Raw genomic sequence first — 18,809 nt, forward strand, 5'->3', positions numbered from 1 at the left:
GTAAGAAATAATTATGTGAAATTTGTAAGTTCAATTTATTAAGAGGTGTTTCAAAAACAGAAAATTTTTGTTAAACCTTTAATATTCATTTAAAAAAATTATAAAAATTGTACAATAAATAATAGTATAATTTGAACAGATTTCATAAAATAAATTTATTCCATGATAAATAAACAATACGTAAAATAATTAATATAAATTTTTTTTTTTTAGAACTTAAGTTTGTTGATGATCTTTTTCTTTTGAAATACTTTCTATGCAATTTATTTTTCCCATTTTCTGCTGAAAAAATAGATTCATTAAATTAAAAAACAAAAGAAAAAAAATAAATTGTTATTAATTAAGGCTCAAGTAAATACTAACTTCTTTTTTCAGATTAGTTTTGCAGACTGAACACGTTTGTTTACTTAAATTAGGATTTTTATATCCAAACATCAATGATTTGATACCTTTTCGCCTTTTCCAATTATCAAGCCAGCCATCACTAGCGACAAAGTCTTTTTTACCACCCAATTCATCATTCAAACGCAAAGCTTCGCTCTTTAAAATAGGTCCTGATATAGGCAAGCGTTTTCTTCTTGCTTTCAGGTACCATTTGTGCAAAGCATCATCAACATCTGGATTACCAACTATTATTTTTTTTTTCGTATTACATAATTTTCTGTCTTTACAATTTTTTTCAATTAGCTCTCGCTGTTTTTTCCACTTACGCACAGTGAATTCATTTACATGAAAGTTTTTGCAAACTGTCATCATGCTGTTATTTTCTAGTTGCTGTAATATTTTTAATTTTTCTTTAAATGAAAAACGTCTTCTCGTTAAAACTGGCTTTTTCCGTGTGTTCTGATTTATTCCGGTGCCTGGAATTTCTTCAGTAATTTCATCAGCTAATGGATCATTAAGATTTTCGGTCGAAGGTTCAGTCATTTTTAATTCTATAGAATTAAAAAAATTTATATTAATTATATGAGTTAACTTAAATACAAAATTAATAAAAAATATTAAATTAAAGTTTTCGTAATAAAAAATAATGATGAAAATTAAGTTAGCCGACATCTAAAAATTTTTATAATTTTATTTTTCATTAAAAAAACTGTTACAAATCAATAAAAAAATTTTCATTTGAAAAAAACCTTAAAAACTATAAATGCAATTTTTTAATTCTAACTTAATAAATTAAAAAAAAAAAAAAATAGAAAGTCAAAAACGTCGGCTAACTTTAGTATCATAAAATAATTAAATACAAATTTAAAATTACTGTTAAAAATGTTAAATATATATTATATTAATTTAAACTTAAAATAAAAATTTTGTTTTTCAATTAAAGTTTGAAAAAAATTATTAAAAAAAACTTGTCAAATGTCTGACACTTTCACTTTGTCTCTAATTAAATAACAATTATAATAATTTATCTTAATTAAAAGCATAAAAAAAATAACATTTATATATTATGTATACACATCAATCCATGAATATAAACAAAAATAATTGTGACGTTATTTTCTGCCAAGCAGCTGTTGTTATTTTTTTGTATACTTAAAAATCAGCTGATGAAAATCGACTCAAGCGCCACCTAGTTTCTCCACATTTAATTCTCATTCAATAACATATTATTCTCTCTCGCTCAAATGCGTGTTTTTTAGATCTAAATATCTGGGAGAGAAGGAGATAAACACATGTGTTCTATAACAAGATTAATATCTAATAATATCGAAAGTAAATTACAAATTACAACATGAGTGTGAACTTAGCGGACAACATACAATCGAAAACTTTGACAATCGATATCTATTATCAGCTGATAAGTAAAAAATTGATAACTTGGTAGGAAATTAAAAAAATTTAATTATGAATAAATGCAGGTGTAGATTTTGACAAAAGAAAGACCTGCATTTTTTTATTTTTATGCTAAGTCTTTTTTTTTAATTGTTACAATTCGATTTATATAATAATAAAAATTTTGAAATAAAAAATAAATGAAGGTCTAAATTGGTGCAAAAGAGATGCATATACTTCATTTCGAATTCCTCCGCTAGAAAATGCTGATTGGAGCACTCGTTAAAATTTTATTTTTTAAATTTCTATTAAAAAAAAAATTTTTTTCTAAAATACAAATAAATGCAGTTGTAAATATTCAAATTTTAAATAACTGCATTTTTTTATCTTTTGTAAATTCGATTCTTTCGCCGAGATATCGATTGTCAAAGTTTTCGATTGTATGTTGTCCGCTAAGTTCACACTCATATTACAACACCGATCAGAATCCAGTATCAAGTACTTTCTTACTGGGTTCATCCAGTGTGGCCAGAACGTGCTCTTTTCTTACCCCCACTTTGTATAGGATACTCTCATCTGACTACATTGAAAGCGGTACAAAGTGAGGGGTAAAAAAATCGCACGATCTGACCACACTGGGTTCATCGTGAAAAAAGGGGAAGTCCAGATTTAGAATGAATATTCTTACTGTTTTCTGTTATCAATTGTCAACGGATTCGTGGCAGTGACTGGTATTTTTTAAAGTATTTTCAAGTTTTTAATCATCAAAGTATCATCAATAAGTAATTATTATTTATCAATTATTACAAATTTGTGATTTTGAAATCAGTAGACATTTGAAAATTTTTGGATTTCCTTTCAGAAGTCATAAATTATGGTTTTAATTTGTTATAAATCAAAATTTTTGATAGTTATTTTTTCAAATAATTAATTTGTTAAAAAAGTAACCTAAAAAATTTCAAATCTGCTAATTTTAGTGTCACAAATTGCTTAAATACATAACTAAGTGATTACTCACAGTTAGGTCCAGAATTTTCGCAGTTGTTTAACTTAAATAATCATTTACATGTATGAAAATTAACTTAAATGATATTTAATAATTTTTTTAACAAATAAATTATGACAAAAAAAATTAAAAGAAAAAATTGACGTGTAGGAATTTTAAAAAATTAAAGATGCAATTTTTTAAAAATAATTTTTTTGAACAAATTTGTTTATATAAAAAATGATAAAGCGACTGCTATCTTTAACGTCATTTCATATGTTTAACTTTAAATTTTAAAATAATTTTTTTCAATTAAAAAAATTATCAAAATTTTCCTATATCAGCTAATCAAATTTTCATTTTATTTAGCAGATATTTGATAATTTAAGAATTTTTGTGACAAATAAATTATAATTAAAAAAAAAAAAATTGACACTTGGAAATTCAAAAAATTGAAAATGACATTTCTTAAAAATGATTTCTTTTAATTTGTTTGATAAATTGTTAAGTAACTGCTACCTTGAATCGTATAATAATTACACTGATTTTTTATTTTCAGATTAAAATTTAAGACCTCCTATTTAAGCTAATATTAATTTTATAAACAATCGGAGTCAAGATGATGTCCTACAGTGATAACGAATTAATGAATGTAATATGTGATATAAGTGAAATAAAATCAATGAAAATAGCTGTCAAATCATCTTTTCAATCTGGAGCAATCGTTGGTACTGCTGTGACCGTTGGCGGTCTTCTTTTTGGTCCACGTGGAATTGCTATCGGTAAATTATACTCTTCTAATTTATTTATTATCTACTAAAATTGCATATTATTTTACCATAATTTAAATTTATATTTTAGGTGGTATACTTGGTGGTCTCGGCGCTTCATTCGCGATGGAGGGAAAATTCAAATCTGTTCCTGAAATTTTAACAAACGATCTAACTGCAAAACAGAAAAAAGAAATGATGGATGCAATAAGAAAATTATTAACCGTCGAGAATATTATGACAGTAGCAATGTTGATAACTGAAAGAGGTGTCCTAGAGGCTCTTGTAAATTTAATTAGTAACTTTTTAAAAAACCTAAACTATGATTTATAATTTTTTTTTTACATACAAATTTATTTGGTGAATAGTAATTGAGTTCATATGATTATAACTTGAATTAATTTCTTTATTTACATTCAACTTGATTATCCAAGTTAATTTTGACGTAAAAATAATAATCGTATAGTGATACAATATCTTAATTTTGTTTTTTTTTTTTTTTTTTTTTTTTTTTAAACAAAAAGTGGAACAAAAATTTACTAAATTAAAATTATGAATTATAAATTAATCTAAGTTATTTGTAATACTAATTTTTTAAATTCAAATAAAAAAAAAATATATATTTAATACTGAAATAATTGTTTTTATTTCAAAGATATTAATATCCTTTATTTAGGATGCTTTAATTTATAGTTATATAATCTATTTAATTAAAGACCAATTGTAGAAAAACTGATGTGCGGATAAACGATATCAAGGACAAAATTATTAATTTAATAACAACTTTTAATGATTTTTGTTAAATTTTGGTAATTTAATAGCTGCTCGTATATTTATCAAATTAATTAAATACTTTATGTTTAAAGTCCATCAATAAATCGTAATTGAGAGTCGTAAAAAGCAATAAATGCATTCAATATAATTATTGTATTGTATTATATTTAATTACTACCGAATTTTTAAACTATTTATTTGGAACTCAGTTATTACTCAGTAATAAAAATCTAATAAAGCGTAATTCAGTTAATCGCACATGGCTTATTATTATTATTATTATTGGGTAATTAAATTTACTTGGAAATTCTATAAGACCAATCGAGTAATTAGGGGTCGTAAAAAATCAATACTGTTATTGAATTAACGACACTGTAACATTTCTAAGAGAACAATCAAGTGATTAGTCTCTTATATAAAATATATATTACACTTAAATTTATATAAACTTTAATATATATATAAACTTACAAATTTGATTAATTAAAGCTAAAAAGGCGTATGAAAATTAAGTTAGCAATCTAAAAATTTTCAGATTTTTTTCATTGAAAAAATCATTACAAAAAAATAAAAAAAAATTTTCTTTTGTAAAAAACTTGAAAATAATTTTGAAAAAATTTTTTTTTATTCTAATTGAAAAAAATTTGAATTTTAAATTTAAAAATGAAATAATATGAATTGTTGGAATTTTTTAAGTAAGCTAAGACATTATTTCAAGTTATCTTCTCAGTTAAATTAAAATCTAAATTAATAAATAATTGAAACTGAATTAATTAATATTAAAATAAATAATTTAAATTAATAATGTACATTGTTATTTGTACTGTATATTATTAAATAAATATGTAATTTTGCATTTGCTATTTTTTTTTATTTATTTATTTAATTTATAAGCCAAGACAATAGGCCTTAATATCTAAATATCTGAAAAAAAAAAAAAAAAAATTTTTTTTTAAATAAAAAATGTGGCAAAAAAATTTTTTTTGTGCACCTTTTTGGCACAAAACTCTATCTTATTGCAGAAGTATGCCCTTTTGGGATTTTCTATCACTCGACATACAAGAAAACAATATTTTTTTTAATTTAAGGATTATCTAGGAAAATGATAATAATCAAGTCAACATTATATAAGTATTACGTTTATATTTATAAAATTATTCATCATTAGAAAGCACATATGATTTATCTATATGACGTATTTTAAATTCACTTTATACACACTTAGATCACACGCACGTACGTATCCACGGTATACGGGGACACACATGTATGTACTCGTATATTAATTTCTTTTACAGGCATACAACTATTGAAACAAAAAAAATGTACACGTATGTCCGCGTATAATTAGAGTATCTCACTTATGTGTATTTCCAAAGAGTAATTGTTATTTATTTCTTCTTCCTCTTTATTCTTTCTCTCTCATTTTCTTATACATTCTTACTCTCTCTCTCATTTTCATTTTACAATTAACTTTCTACATAATCTTCATTGCTTACATTTTGTTCCAAATTTGATTCTGTAGACAATATTTTATTTTATTTATCTTATTTTATTCCAATCAATATAATATAATCGATTTGAAAATAAAAAATTTATTTAATTAAAATTTGTTTTAATAATTATTTAAAATACATTGCAATAAATTTGAATAATTTTTTAAATTTATAAAATACAGAACAATAGACATTTTATTTTTTAAAAAATTTTACTTTTATTTATTTATTTATTTATTTATTTATTTTTTTTTTTTTTTTCCCAAGACAACCACATAATTATTATCATTTAAAAAACATCATTTTGTTATAATTAAAAAAAGATAACGATAACAAGAATTAATAGGTTGTCTATAATACTAATTATTATTATATATAATATATTTAATATATAATATATAATTAAAAAAAAAAAAAAAATGAATTTTTTTATAAATTGCCACAGTAATTAATGATAAATAAAATATAATATCATTTTAATAATTTATATTAATAATTTTTAATCTCTCCTAGTAATTTTCATTTGTTAAAATAAACATAATTGTATAATTATTATTTTATTTTTAAAATCTCGCAAACTTTTTTTTTAAGCTCTGAAAATTTCGGAAAACTCTATGGAAAAATAGGACACTTGCGTGAGATTTCTTTATTAAATAATTATTATTTTTTTTTTTTTATTTTTTTGTTTAAATATGCATGCATATTTGTACGCGCATACAGACTTTATTTTTTAATTTTTATATAATAATATATATATATATATTTTTATTTAGATACATATATATTTATATTAATTACATAAATATATATATCGCATGTACGATGAAATTTATATTTTTTTCTTTATGTATTTTAATTTACTTAATTTTGTCCTTTTACTTATTTTTTTTTTAATAATTAACAAGTGACATCCCTTAATTAGCAGTAATTGAGTGTGCCTTAAGAGATTTTAAAGAGAAATTTGTTGATACTAGGCAAAATAGATAATCGTTTATTTATTATTTATTATTATATTAATTATGTTATTACGTTTTCACACACACGTACACATGCATATATATAAGTATGTATATATATGTATATTTTACATCGAACACACACATTAATACATATGTTACAACATACGTACGTACATTTTAATGCAATCAATTATTAATTTGTATTTGTTTTTTAATCTTTTATTTAAAGGTACCCTTAAAATTGGATTTTAAATACGCTTAGACACTATATTCAATACTATTAATATCGATATAATGGTAATAATATAATATACTCAATCAAAATAATAAAGATAATAATAATTATTAATATTCAATAATAAATGTAGTTATAATTAATTAATAATAAATTGATAGTAATTATTGAATAATTATATAATAATTGCAACAAGAATATTGATAGTAATGATGTCAATAGTAATAAAATAATAAAATAGTTATATTAATAATAATAATAATAATAATAATAATAATAATAATAATAATAATAATATTAATAATAATCATTATTAACAACAACAAGAATTCTTTGTCACATTTTGGTTGCAGATTCTTATAATCACAAATATATTAATAATAATAATAATTATAATATTAAAAATAAAAATAATAATAATAATAATAATTATTATTATTATTATTATTATAATAATAATGTAATAATAGAATAAGTAGTTGATAAATTAAGAAAAAAACGCGATTTTTATTTTTTGTATACAATTAATTTTTCACGTAAATTTGTTTGTATTTGTATACAATAATAAATGGTCTTACTAATATAATTAATAATTAATAAAACCTATAAATAATTTTATTTAATTATTTTTTGTAACAGCCAGTGGTATAGTAATGTATACCGGTGAGGTACCTACGTAGTTTTCTTTTTTTTTTTTTATAAATAAGCTAAACGCCTTATCAATCGGTATTTATTTATCATTGAGCTTATTTATTAAATCACTATTAACTATTAACAATTTTTTAATAACACATAAGTTAATTTAAAATTCTTAAAGAATTTAAAAATTGTCAAAAAATGTCGTTGCAATTTTTTTTCTCTTACGTCAAACAAATATAAGTCATTTTTCATGTAAAAAGACAAAATTGATTTTTAAAAAGTCTAGCAGAAGACTATTAATCAGTTGTTTGTACCAATCGAGAGTAAGCAAATTTTTTTTTTTTAAATAATAAAAAAAAAATTTATTACTGGTTTGTTATAAAACAACTCGAAACAAAATAACCCGATTGACAGTGCATTTGGTAAAAACGCGTTTTTATACTATTTTTTTTTTTTTTTTTGTTTTCAAGAATTATAGTGTTTTACATATAATACAATATAATAATCATTATAATAAAAATAATAATAACAATATTGTTAATGATAATAATTAAAATAATAATAATAAGAATAATAATAATAGTAATAATATATATATCTTTACATAAAGAATGTGTACAGACGCAGGAGTGATTGGCGTATATTATATTACTCTTACTTTAGTATATATTACATATATTTTATTACATAGCAGTCACTCAGATAATAATTTCTGCAGAAGTGACGACTTTGGATCAACTCGCACCACCTCTTCAATAGTAGTCTGTAATCATATTTAATAAAAATATATATAAATATGATAAAACTTTATTTTTTGTATCAATGATTTTATATTGTATTAATTGAATTAAATTTTGTGATGGAATATTTTAAGTAAAATATTCTGAAAAACATATCATGTATTAATTTAAAGATTTTTTATTGTAATTAATGAAATTATCAATTACATTGCATACATAGAAAAATAAAAATTTTTTCACACGTTAAAAACAATTTTTTTTTTCTTTTTAATAATAAATCAAAAAATCTAATTTGTTTAATTAATGCAGCTCTAAATTATTAATACCGAAAAAAAACCGAAATTTAAAATTTTAATAAAATTTTCTAAAGCCAATAATTAATGCAATTCATACAATTAAAAAAAAAATAAATATAAAATTTTTTTTTCTTCAATTTTCAAAAATATTTGAACAAATTTTTCAATATAAATTTTTTTTTTGTAACTAAAGCACGCTTTATTATAATTTATCATAAATTAAAAAAATATGCTTAAGTAACAAGAAAAAAAAAATATTAATTAAAATTGCACTGTGAAAAAGCATTACTAATAGATAATAATTTTTGACTAACACATCGCCAGAACTTTAATTAATTATAATAGATATATTATGATGTTAAGCTATTACCCACAACCGTGAGACTTAAATAAACTAATTATAACTAATAACAATAATTGTTATTTATTAATGGTGAAATAAAAATAAACGAATCTGGTAAATATTGAAATTAGAAAATATTCCTGTCATAAAGGTACTATTTTTCTATTCTACGATTCATTCAATTGTATATTTTTAAAATTCATGCATAAGCAATAGTCAATGTTTGAATAAATAATTTAATTATTAATATCTAATAAATAAATAAATAAATAAATAAATATAAATGTCAATTTATAGATTATATTTAAAATAAATTATTACTATAATTATTCAATTATAAAAGAAACTAGTTAAAATAATGTGCACGATAAGTTTTGTATTAGCGAAGCGTAGAGGGAAGACAGAGCATACAAAATAAAAAAAAAATTATTTTTAAATTTTTTTAAATGATGTACGTAAAATAATTGTCGGAGGGGTCTTACCCTGGAGGAGAAGGGCGTATTTCCGGTATTTCCAGTGGCCCAGTTCTTAGCAGGGCCATCGTTAACCACAGCCTCACCTATTCAGGACATCGTAACAATACATGTTACCATAATCTTAACATGATTTTTTTTTTTTTTTTTTTTTTAAATAGTCTTTCATCTTTTATAACATTTATATTACTGCTGACATGATTTAATTACATATGCTTACTTGTCCACATTACTTATTAATTTAATATAATTAAATAAATTTAAATGGTTATTTACATTTGTGTGTTTAATGTCTGTGTAAACGGGATTTATTTGATTATATTATATTATGTCGGTTGTAAAATCTTGTTAATAAAAAATAGATGATCTCTTTTTTTAGTAATAATGAATGTGTAATACTTTTTCACAGCATAATATTGAACGATGATGTGTTATTTAAACTAAAAAAATTAAAATTAAAAAAAAAGTGTTTCAACGTGTTGTTAATTTAAAAAAAAAAAAAAAAAAAAAAAAAATACAATAAAACTGCAGTGAGTGTGCATCTGTATAAAAATAATCGATAAATTAAATGTCAATTGTGCAAAATTTATCATCATATAATTTATCATAAAAGTAGCATTGTTGTGCTTACAAAAGCTAACTTATATATTACTTCTATTTTTATTGTCGTATATTTTATTCGCCAGATTAAATGAAATACAAAAAATAATTTATTTATAAAAAAATTTTTTATATTATTTGTAAAAAATTGAAAAAAATTAATAAATAAAAAACTTACCACAGGTTGATGCTTCGTAGGCGGACAATCCAAGTACGTCGAGATCATCCTGTGATACTTGTCCTATTACATTATTATGAGCATGTTCCATTACATTACTATGTTCCATAACATTATTTTGAATGTTGTTTGGTACTCTTTGTTGCGTTCGTGCACCCACTACAGCTCTTAATTCTTGTCTCACGAATTCCGACCTTGTACTACCAAGACCAGTGGTATTACCTAATTGATAAACAAAAATAAATGTTCAATTAATAACTGTAAATAATTATTTTTTCTTATTATTATAATGAAGGATTATTTTTAAATTGGTTCAAGTTAAGACTAAAAATTTACAATTTAAAAGGAAACAAAGTACATCAGGACGTAAGGTAATGGTGTATTTTTTATGATCCAACGATTTTTATTATTATGTATATACAAAAAGATTTATTTAAAAAAAAAAAAAAAAAAAAAAGTTAGTTTGCGTTCGAAGGTAACAAAGCTAAGGCTGATTTTTTTTTCTTTTAATAAATATCTTTTTTATGTATATATTTTTAAAAATGCCATTCCATTGACGTCATTAGATGAGAAAAGCAATTCCCCATGCCACAAATAACAATTTGTAGATTTTTTTTTTTTTTTTATCAGCTGATATTTGTTTGCAAATCACTTGAATGTAAAACCACCACTTGACATTATACTTTATACATACATAAAATGATTTTAATGTTATTATTAATTCTATTAATAATTTTTTATCGCGTTGGTGAAACACAGGTGATGATGACGACAAATAGCACAATTAATAAATGTATATTTTAAATAAATTATTTAAATTACATTTAATGTGATTAAGCCTAAACTAATATTTAATATCAAAATTAATTACAGTTTTTTTTTTTTTTCAATACAAGGGATAAGAGGAGAAAACTTACTTGAAGAAAGTAAATTTTTAAAAAACAAGAATTTACTAGTTTTATTTGTGCATTGTGCAGGACACTAAATGGTATGCAGTTATCTAAGGTGCAAATATTAATTTAATTAATTTATATATTACAATTTAAATTAATGCAAAAAACCAAGTGATAATCTCCTCTTATATTGAACAATTATAATTATCGAAAGACGTGAACATAAGTGATTTATAAAAATTTTAAGTAATAAACTAATTTATTTATTTTTTTTTTAAACAATTAATCCTTGAAATTTATATCAATTAATTGTAATAAATTTATAATTAAATAAAAAAAAAATAAAAACTTATGTCCATTTCTCTACAATAATTAATTAATGTATATAAATTGATTATTGAGCGTTAATAATATTGATATTTTCTTAATATTTGTACAAGTAATGAAATTATCAAATAAAATCTTTACAAATAATTTATAAAATATCACTTGATATTTAAATTAAATAATCGTAGATTAAATGTAGAACTTTAAGTGTGCAGCAGACAGATGATTGTATATCGTTATTCACATAAGGATGAATGTATTCGGTGATAATAGCAGATTAGTAGATGACAAGGATGAGCATTCATTGAGCACAAGGTGTGTGATACGAATAATATATATATGTATAATATGATGTCGAATGAAAACAACCAAAACAAATAAATAAATAAATAAATAAGTTAATAAAAATATACATTGTAAAGCACCATGCATTATTTATCGTGAAACAATAAAAATTAAATGATCTTTTGTGATTTATGAAATATCCAATGATACATTTAAATTATTTACACGATCCATTTATCAATACTCTCTCACTATTTCATTATTTTAAACAGTTCAAAGTGTTTTTTGTTAAATTATTACTTAAGTAATTCGTTCAATTTATTATCAATAATTAATGATTGATTAAAGACGTTCATTCGTAAGACTTAATAATAGATTTAAATTTATATATTATATTTTTGATAAGTTTAATCATCTAGTGGCTTTTTGTCAAAAATTTCAAATTCGTTATCGATTATTTCAAAAAGTTATTGACGATTAAAAATTGAATTTTTATCCTTAATCGAATGATTACATGAATGAAAAAAAATTATCATAAAATAAAAATGTATCCGTAATTAAATTTAAAATTAATAATCATTAAATGGTAATAAAAATACTAGTGATATTGATAGTTGGATAAATTAAGAAATAAAAAGAAAAAAAAATATATAAAATAAAATAAAAAAACAATAATTGGCTGTGTGTGCTTATACTCGATATACTGAATCCCGTGCACTGGAGCCAGTATGAAAACCCATACTCAAAATAATGGGATGTAATTAATAATTATTAATTATAATTAATAATTTTTTTTACAGATGAAATAGTTGTATGTAGTATTGTCACATGACATTAACAGGTCATATGACTTACCACCCATTTGATGACCGGCCGAATTACTAGAAGACATTGACCTGGTGTCCTCAGGTCTCGTTGGATATCCAGGTACGGTACCCTGATCGTAGCAGAATTGATTATTCTGTACATCTGGGTTATTAACGATGCTATTGCCGGTGTTTCGATATAGCATGGAATTATGCTGTTGCTGCTGTTGTTGTTGTTGTTGTTGTTGTTGTTGTTGCTGTTGCTGTTGTTGTTGCTGGTTTGTATAATGCTGCTGCTGATTGTTCGTCATACTATGTTGGTGGTTATGCGTTGGCGTTGGCGGTGGCGGACACCCAGCACGCTGATGACCGGGTGACATTAAACTTTGTTGATCTTTATTTACACTGCCATAGTGTCGGGGTGATACTACTCCACCTGCAACATTTACGTTATCTACCTCGATACTCTTTTTTAAATTATCTAGGGTTGTGGAAACACATACTTTCACAATACATTCGCACATTCAATAAATAAATAAATAAATAAATAAAATTTTCAATAAATTTTTACTCGATCAAAAAAAAATTATTTTTAATTTTCAACTTTAATAAAAATAATAAATAATTAATTCACTTAAAAAAAAAAAATGTAAAATTACACAATTAATTGAATAATTGTTAAATGTACTTACCTATAATCAATATATTTTTTATAACACATTTTTACAATTATTTGAAGGGTAATTTATAAATAATCTATCACTATTTTTTGCATTTAATTTAAAAATAAAAAAATAATATAATAAAACACTTGAAAATTGAATTTATAATTTAATAATTCGCGCACAGATGTTAATGTTAATTTAAAATATTTTTTTCTTTTTTTGACAATTTAATTAAATGAGCGTTGAGTTACTAAATTAGCGGTATTGATTGATTTTAGGAGAGTAGAATGAATAAAATTACCTGGCAATTGTGTTGTAGTGGTGGGTGTCGACGATGCACGCTGTAGTCGGTATTGGGCGGTAGGATTTGTATTACCGGGATTCGGAACTGGTGGGAATTGGCTGGCAGTTGGAGATGCGGGAGGAGGAAATGCTTCGGCAGGAAATGGAGATTGCCGTGCCGGAACTGCGGTGCCAGGCGATGGCATGGATCGTTGCTGCTGAAGCTGTTGTGTTGCAGTTGGCTGCTGCTGTTGCTGCTGTTGTTGTGGTCTTACGGGATTTACGTTGAACATTCTTTGATTATTACCGTAATTGCCCTGTAACACAATAAATCATCATTATTATTAACTAAAAAAAAATCTTATCAATTAATTAATTTACTATTTTATAAAATAATGCTTATGAAACACTTTTAATTAAAATTACAGCACTATACAATACTAATTGAGTAATTCTACTTTTTAATTGATTTGTACATTTTTTTAATTTAATTACTCTCATTAACAAACGTAGTAATATTTATCTTTGTTAGGATATCAAAGTCGTTAGATAATAGAATTAATACAAAAAAAAATCAGTTAATAATATTAATAATTAATAGCTAAATGAAATATTCATTTTTACCTGTGAAACACGCGGCGATAAAGTTTGATGATGAGCAAATGTCATCATTGCAGCTGACGAATGTGGCGATAATCTAGAAGCTGCAGAAATAGGTTGACCGCTATTAAAATTATTATTTCCCACAGCACTAAAAAATAATAAATAAATTAGATTTAATAATTTACTTAAAAAAATATTTATATAAATAAATATTTACTGTTGATTAATTGTTGACGGATGAGAATAAGAATGTGAAATCCGATGTGTAGTAGATAATTGGACGGAACCTCCATAGCCTGGCGACATTTGAGAATCGGATACACCAGTTCGCTTTAAGATAAAAATAAAAAAAAATTAATATGTAAATTTTTTAATTTTATTCAATGTTAGAATTTATTATATAAATTATCAATGAAAATTAATTTAATATATATTTAATAATTTTTTTAAAAAATAAATTATAAAAAAAAAATTGACATGTAGAAATTTAAAAAATGCAATTTTTCAAAAATAATTTTTTGGAACAAATTTGTGAAGAAAAAAATTAAAAAATGGTCAAGTGACTGCTAACTTAAATGTCATAAATTATATAAATACCTGTAACGATACATTTGGAGCAACAGCATTATTCAAGAGATTATCAATATTTTGTATGCTTGGTATTTGATCAGGTGCCGTGGCGTTTGATGGTATAACAACTTGCTGGTGCTGTTGCTGTTGTAATAAACGATTTTTCAATTGCTGTTCATGTCGTTGCTGCTCTTGACGATGCTGCTGCAATAGTTTTTGTCGCTGTTGATTGAACTGCAATTGTTGTTGTTGCTGGAATTGCGAAGCTGGCTGTCGTATTCCAGCTTGCCCAGTAAACCTCGCTCTTGTTTGCTGTTGTTGTTGATACATTGGAGGAGGTTGGTAATTGTGAGCTGTCGTAACCGAAGTTCCACTACCCAACTGTAATAAATATTTGTTAATTAATTTTTTTTTTTTTTTTTTTTTTTTTTTTTAAATAAAATAATAGTTAATTTATTAAAAATTTAACTTACAGCGGAAGAGTAAGCTGGTGGAGTTGAGGGCATCGTTATCGTGGAAGACGTGGAATTAACAGCAGATTCACAAAGCATTAATGATTTTTGTATTGCATTGATAGCCATTTTTTCATTCATTGGATTGTTTTGTGGCTGTTCAATAACATCCAATAAACTGGCTATTGCCGATGAGTCTGTTATTACTTCATCTGGTACAAATTCAATCACTTGATCTAATAATTCAGATAAAGCTGGATCAGATGACTGATTATCCCACGTATTTGATTCAGTAACTGGCGTACGAAAATCTCCACTACTCCCGCCACCGCCACCGCCACCACCACCACCACCACCACCAGCAAATTCTGAATCCATTGGACTTATTTGAGGTCTTTCCTAAAATATTAAATAAATTTTTTTAATTATCTTTTATTTATCGTATAAAAATAAACACAAAACAAATCATTGACGCTCAAATTAATTTTTAAAAATATCAAAAAAGATACTGTATTAATTTAAGATATTTATGTTGGATGGTTAAGTTGAATTATTTTTACTTTTAAAAATAATAATTCATTTATAATTGATAAAAATATTAAGCAATTTTAATTTTTTGTTTTTTAATAAAATTGATTTGAGTACGATAAAATAATTAAAAATCTATCGTTAAAAATATTTTTTTAAAAATGACACTTATAGTTTTTCAAGTTTTTTAAAAATAAAATTTTTTTCCTTTTTTTTTGTGATAATTTTTTCAATAAAAAAAAATTATAAAAATTTTTAGATGTCAGCTAACTTAATTTTCATTCTTTAAGTTTGCAATTTATTAATATTCTCAACAGTATAAGTTAATTATTTAACCTTAAAAAATTGAAAAATGTGAAAGAATAGTAAAAATAATTTTAACGGTGCGCATTACTAAATTATTATAAATCCTGTCTAATATAATAAAGTGAAATAAAAAAAAAAATAAATTTATAAACGAGTATCTGACAATATTAATTACTAACGTGACTTAGCATGTGATTGAGGTAGATATTGGTTGCTTGGCGAGGTAGTTGTCTTGATTGATTTTGGAGGGGTGTACGAGCCGAGGTAGCAACAGTAGTGGTTGCAGTACTTCCAACAGATTGCATTCCACTTCCTGTCCACGGCTGTTGTTGCTGTTGTTGCTTTAATCGGTCGGCAACGCGTGGCAATTTATCCTACAGATAAAAAAATGAATGAGTAGTCATATATATACACAGATGTGAATGAAAAGATTGACGTAACACAAAGAGTTCTCTATTAAAAGCTTATAGATTTTATAACTACCGTATATATCATATATAAATTTATTTGTAACTGAAAATCTAACCTGTGGAGTTGCCGATATCACAGATGCAGGGATTGGTGGGATAGTTGTCGGCTGAGAAGGCTCTTTAGCCAGAAGAGACGCCAACATTTTATTCTTTTCCCATAGTTTACTATTAGAAACTCGATTACTACTACCCGATGAAGATACTTGATGAGAATTATCCATTGATCTCTTAACAGACATATTCAGATCGCCATCTTCACCAGGCCTCTTCTGGCCACTAGTTTGTTGGGTACTGCCGTGACCGTGATCATTTGTTTGAGATGTCGATGGCCCAGACGATTTAAACCCAAGACTCCTCAGTAATGTATCATCATCACGGCTCTAATTATTTTAAAACAAAATTTTTATTAATAATTTATCATTTTTTAAAAATATTATTATATAAATTAATAATAAATATAGTTTAAGTACCTTTTGCTCTTGCTGCATTTTTCTTTCATCACCGGATTCCTTTAGTAGTTGCTGAAGAAGTTCATGTTGTTTCTTCGAACTTGCTCGTGTTTCATCATCTTCATCACTTTTTTCATTTAACAGCTAAAAAAAAATTTTTTTTTTTTATTATAACATTTTAACTAAGTGCTTTTATGGTTAATTTAGTAGCTTTGAATTTTTTATTACAACTGTAAGACGACAATAGATTTTTTATAATGCCGAGAAATATAGTTGCACGTGTACATAAAACTGACTAAAGCGTTTTAGTTATACCGCTTATTGAAAAATAAACGTCAGCAAATAACTTGAGTTATAAAATACGACACTATCAATTTATCTTGTTACTCATAAAAAATCAAGTATAAAAATTTTTATTGTAATATATTAAAAAAAAAAAAAAAAAAAAAATTAAATAATTACCTGCAATAACATATTGTTGCCAGAATGCTCAGTAGTAGGTTTAGGTGCAATGCCAATGTTGGATCTGACTTTAGCACTATGCTCTAAATGATAATCATCCTCATCTTGTTGATTTAATAATATTTTTAATATTTTATGTTCATTTTGGTTTTCCGAGTCATTGTTACTACTATCCTGAGTATCATCATTACTAACATGATTTCTGGTTAATAAATTTCTTAGCCGACCAGAATCAGCGGTTGAACTTAAACTACTTTGTGATTCGGGAGTTGTCATCAAGTTAGTTGACGTATTAACGGCAACGTTTGAACCAGACATTGATACAACAGGCGAAACAACATTAGAACTATTGGCTGTGGTAGTAGGTGGAGTTGATTGGGAGGCACTTATCGCGCCCGTCAGTGACGACATGATAGTCGTCGACGTTGATGAACCGGGTGAGGTACCGGTTGCTGACGTCATTGAGGTAATTGTCGTTGAACCAGTTGGTGACAATGCTGAGGAGGCGGCAGGGCCAATAGACGATGATGCAGCCGCAGTGGATCCAATAGAGTCAATACTGTGACTACTTGGCGTAGAACATCCTCTGGTGTCTTTGCCTATTGATATCCCACTTGCACTAGTACTGGCAATGGTATTTCCGTTGCCACCGCCGTTGGTGATACCTGGGACGCTGAGCAAAGACGTTGGAGAATCCTGAAGTGGACTGAATGAAAAGGAATTACTGAAGGAGTGTGCACCAATCATTGTCGTCGGGCTGTAAGCTCTCAAAGGACTGCAGTGCGACGTCACCGTGGAATTAGTGGTGAACGCTGCCTGAGGACTTGATGATGGGGCTGGCTGGGAAGGTGGTCGTGAATTTGAAGGGCCAGTATTTCTTGACTCGGGCCTAGTATTGTCAGCACAACCGCTGCTACTATCCAATTCCCATGAGGAATTTGGAAAAAACTCAAGTTCTAAATCCACATTTGAATAATTATTAAATGGATTGTTTGTTGCTGCTGGCCCGAGTGAATTACAAGAATCACTTGTTGTTGTCGTTGTTGTTGTTGTTGTTGTTGATGTACCAAAGGGAACACTTTGATTATTTGTCGTACGACTGTTCATACCACTCATTTGACCGTTCACATGAACCACGGACATTAGTGGACCACCCACATTATTGTTATTATTACTGTTATTATTACTACTATTATTCGCACAATGATTACTAGAGTGTCCTGAACACACTTTGCTATTGGAAAGCTGACCACCCTCGTTAGGCGTTAAGTCATTGTCTCTATCATAGACATAACATAAAATATTTATAAATATATAATTTCACATTTTTTTTTTTTTTTTTTTTTTTTTATTATTATTTATTATTATGTTTTAGTTAAAATAACACTAGCTATCACTACTCTGCAATTTCATTATTTATCATACTATTTTTAAATATTTATCAAAA

The 18,809-nt window shown here is 25.0% G+C and overlaps 3 protein-coding genes across 15 annotated transcripts in view; 1 reads left to right on the top strand and 2 right to left on the bottom strand.

Moving 5' to 3' along the window:
* Positions 1 to 26: 26 nt before the first annotated feature.
* On the bottom strand, positions 27 to 1,562 carry LOC141535679 (major centromere autoantigen B-like). 5 transcript variants are annotated; one of them, XM_074255749.1, is made up of 3 exons: positions 1,259 to 1,433; positions 364 to 935; positions 27 to 279 (listed from the first exon to the last, which is right to left on the bottom strand). In XM_074255749.1, the coding sequence occupies exons 2-3, from the start codon at positions 925 to 927 to the stop codon at positions 217 to 219; spliced, it is 627 nt and encodes a 208-aa protein (XP_074111850.1). In that variant the 5' UTR covers positions 928 to 935; positions 1,259 to 1,433; the 3' UTR covers positions 27 to 216. The 5 variants fall into 5 exon arrangements, with proteins under 5 accessions (XP_074111850.1, XP_074111848.1, XP_074111847.1 ...); XM_074255747.1 differs by lacking the exon at positions 1,259 to 1,433 and adding an exon at positions 1,459 to 1,562 and having other exon boundaries at positions 28 to 282; XM_074255746.1 differs by lacking the exon at positions 1,259 to 1,433 and adding an exon at positions 1,440 to 1,546 and having other exon boundaries at positions 28 to 282.
* A 720-nt stretch (positions 1,563 to 2,282) lies between these two features.
* LOC141535680 (protein Nazo) lies at positions 2,283 to 4,130 on the top strand. 3 transcript variants are annotated; one of them, XM_074255752.1, is made up of 3 exons: positions 2,283 to 2,519; positions 3,321 to 3,543; positions 3,623 to 4,130. In XM_074255752.1, the coding sequence occupies exons 2-3, from the start codon at positions 3,381 to 3,383 to the stop codon at positions 3,862 to 3,864; spliced, it is 405 nt and encodes a 134-aa protein (XP_074111853.1). In that variant the 5' UTR covers positions 2,283 to 2,519; positions 3,321 to 3,380; the 3' UTR covers positions 3,865 to 4,130. The 3 variants fall into 3 exon arrangements, with proteins under 3 accessions (XP_074111853.1, XP_074111852.1, XP_074111851.1); XM_074255751.1 differs by having other exon boundaries at positions 2,283 to 2,507; positions 3,623 to 4,129; XM_074255750.1 differs by having other exon boundaries at positions 2,284 to 2,558; positions 3,623 to 4,124.
* Positions 4,131 to 7,482: 3,352 nt separating this feature from the next.
* Positions 7,483 to 18,809, bottom strand: part of LOC141536585 (uncharacterized) — a 38,872-nt gene continuing 27,545 nt past the window's right edge. For 4 of the 7 annotated variants that reach the window (XM_074257211.1, XM_074257208.1, XM_074257210.1 and 1 more), the window contains 13 exons: positions 17,363 to 18,641; positions 16,922 to 17,044; positions 16,508 to 16,831; positions 16,161 to 16,355; positions 15,169 to 15,546; positions 14,723 to 15,076; positions 14,343 to 14,455; positions 14,147 to 14,273; positions 13,542 to 13,839; positions 12,625 to 13,011; positions 10,265 to 10,486; positions 9,496 to 9,572; positions 7,483 to 8,397 (listed from right to left, as the gene is read on the bottom strand). In XM_074257211.1, coding sequence (XP_074113312.1) covers positions 8,329 to 8,397; positions 9,496 to 9,572; positions 10,265 to 10,486; positions 12,625 to 13,011; positions 13,542 to 13,839; positions 14,147 to 14,273; positions 14,343 to 14,455; positions 14,723 to 15,076; positions 15,169 to 15,546; positions 16,161 to 16,355; positions 16,508 to 16,831; positions 16,922 to 17,044; positions 17,363 to 18,641 — 3,946 coding nt within the window. In that variant the 3' untranslated portion in view covers positions 7,483 to 8,328. The remainder of the gene's footprint in view (positions 8,398 to 9,495; positions 9,573 to 10,264; positions 10,487 to 12,624; positions 13,012 to 13,541; positions 13,840 to 14,146; positions 14,274 to 14,342; positions 14,456 to 14,722; positions 15,077 to 15,168; positions 15,547 to 16,160; positions 16,356 to 16,507; positions 16,832 to 16,921; positions 17,045 to 17,362; positions 18,642 to 18,809) is intronic. The other 3 variants (XM_074257215.1, XM_074257214.1, XM_074257212.1) reach the window with 3 other exon arrangements.

Source organism: Cotesia typhae, unplaced genomic scaffold (assembly GCF_013202065.1).
Source record: "Cotesia typhae breed Kobodo isofemale line unplaced genomic scaffold, CoteBio_Ctyphae scaffold_152, whole genome shotgun sequence".
In the NCBI taxonomy this organism is placed as follows: domain Eukaryota; kingdom Metazoa; phylum Arthropoda; class Insecta; order Hymenoptera; family Braconidae; genus Cotesia; species Cotesia typhae.

Excerpts from the sequence above, each read along its gene's own strand:
- LOC141535680 (XM_074255752.1), top strand. The coding sequence starts at position 3,381 with ATGATGTCCTACAGTGATAACGAATTAATGAATGTAATATGTGATATA. Across the intron at positions 3,544-3,622 it reads TCCACGTGGAATTGCTATCG|GTGGTATACTTGGTGGTCTC; the intron begins GTAAATTATACT and ends TTTATATTTTAG.
- LOC141535679 (XM_074255747.1), bottom strand. The coding sequence starts at position 927 with ATGACTGAACCTTCGACCGAAAATCTTAATGATCCATTAGCTGATGAA. Across the intron at positions 283-363 it reads AAACTAATCTGAAAAAAGAA|CAGAAAATGGGAAAAATAAA; the intron begins GTTAGTATTTAC and ends CTATTTTTTCAG.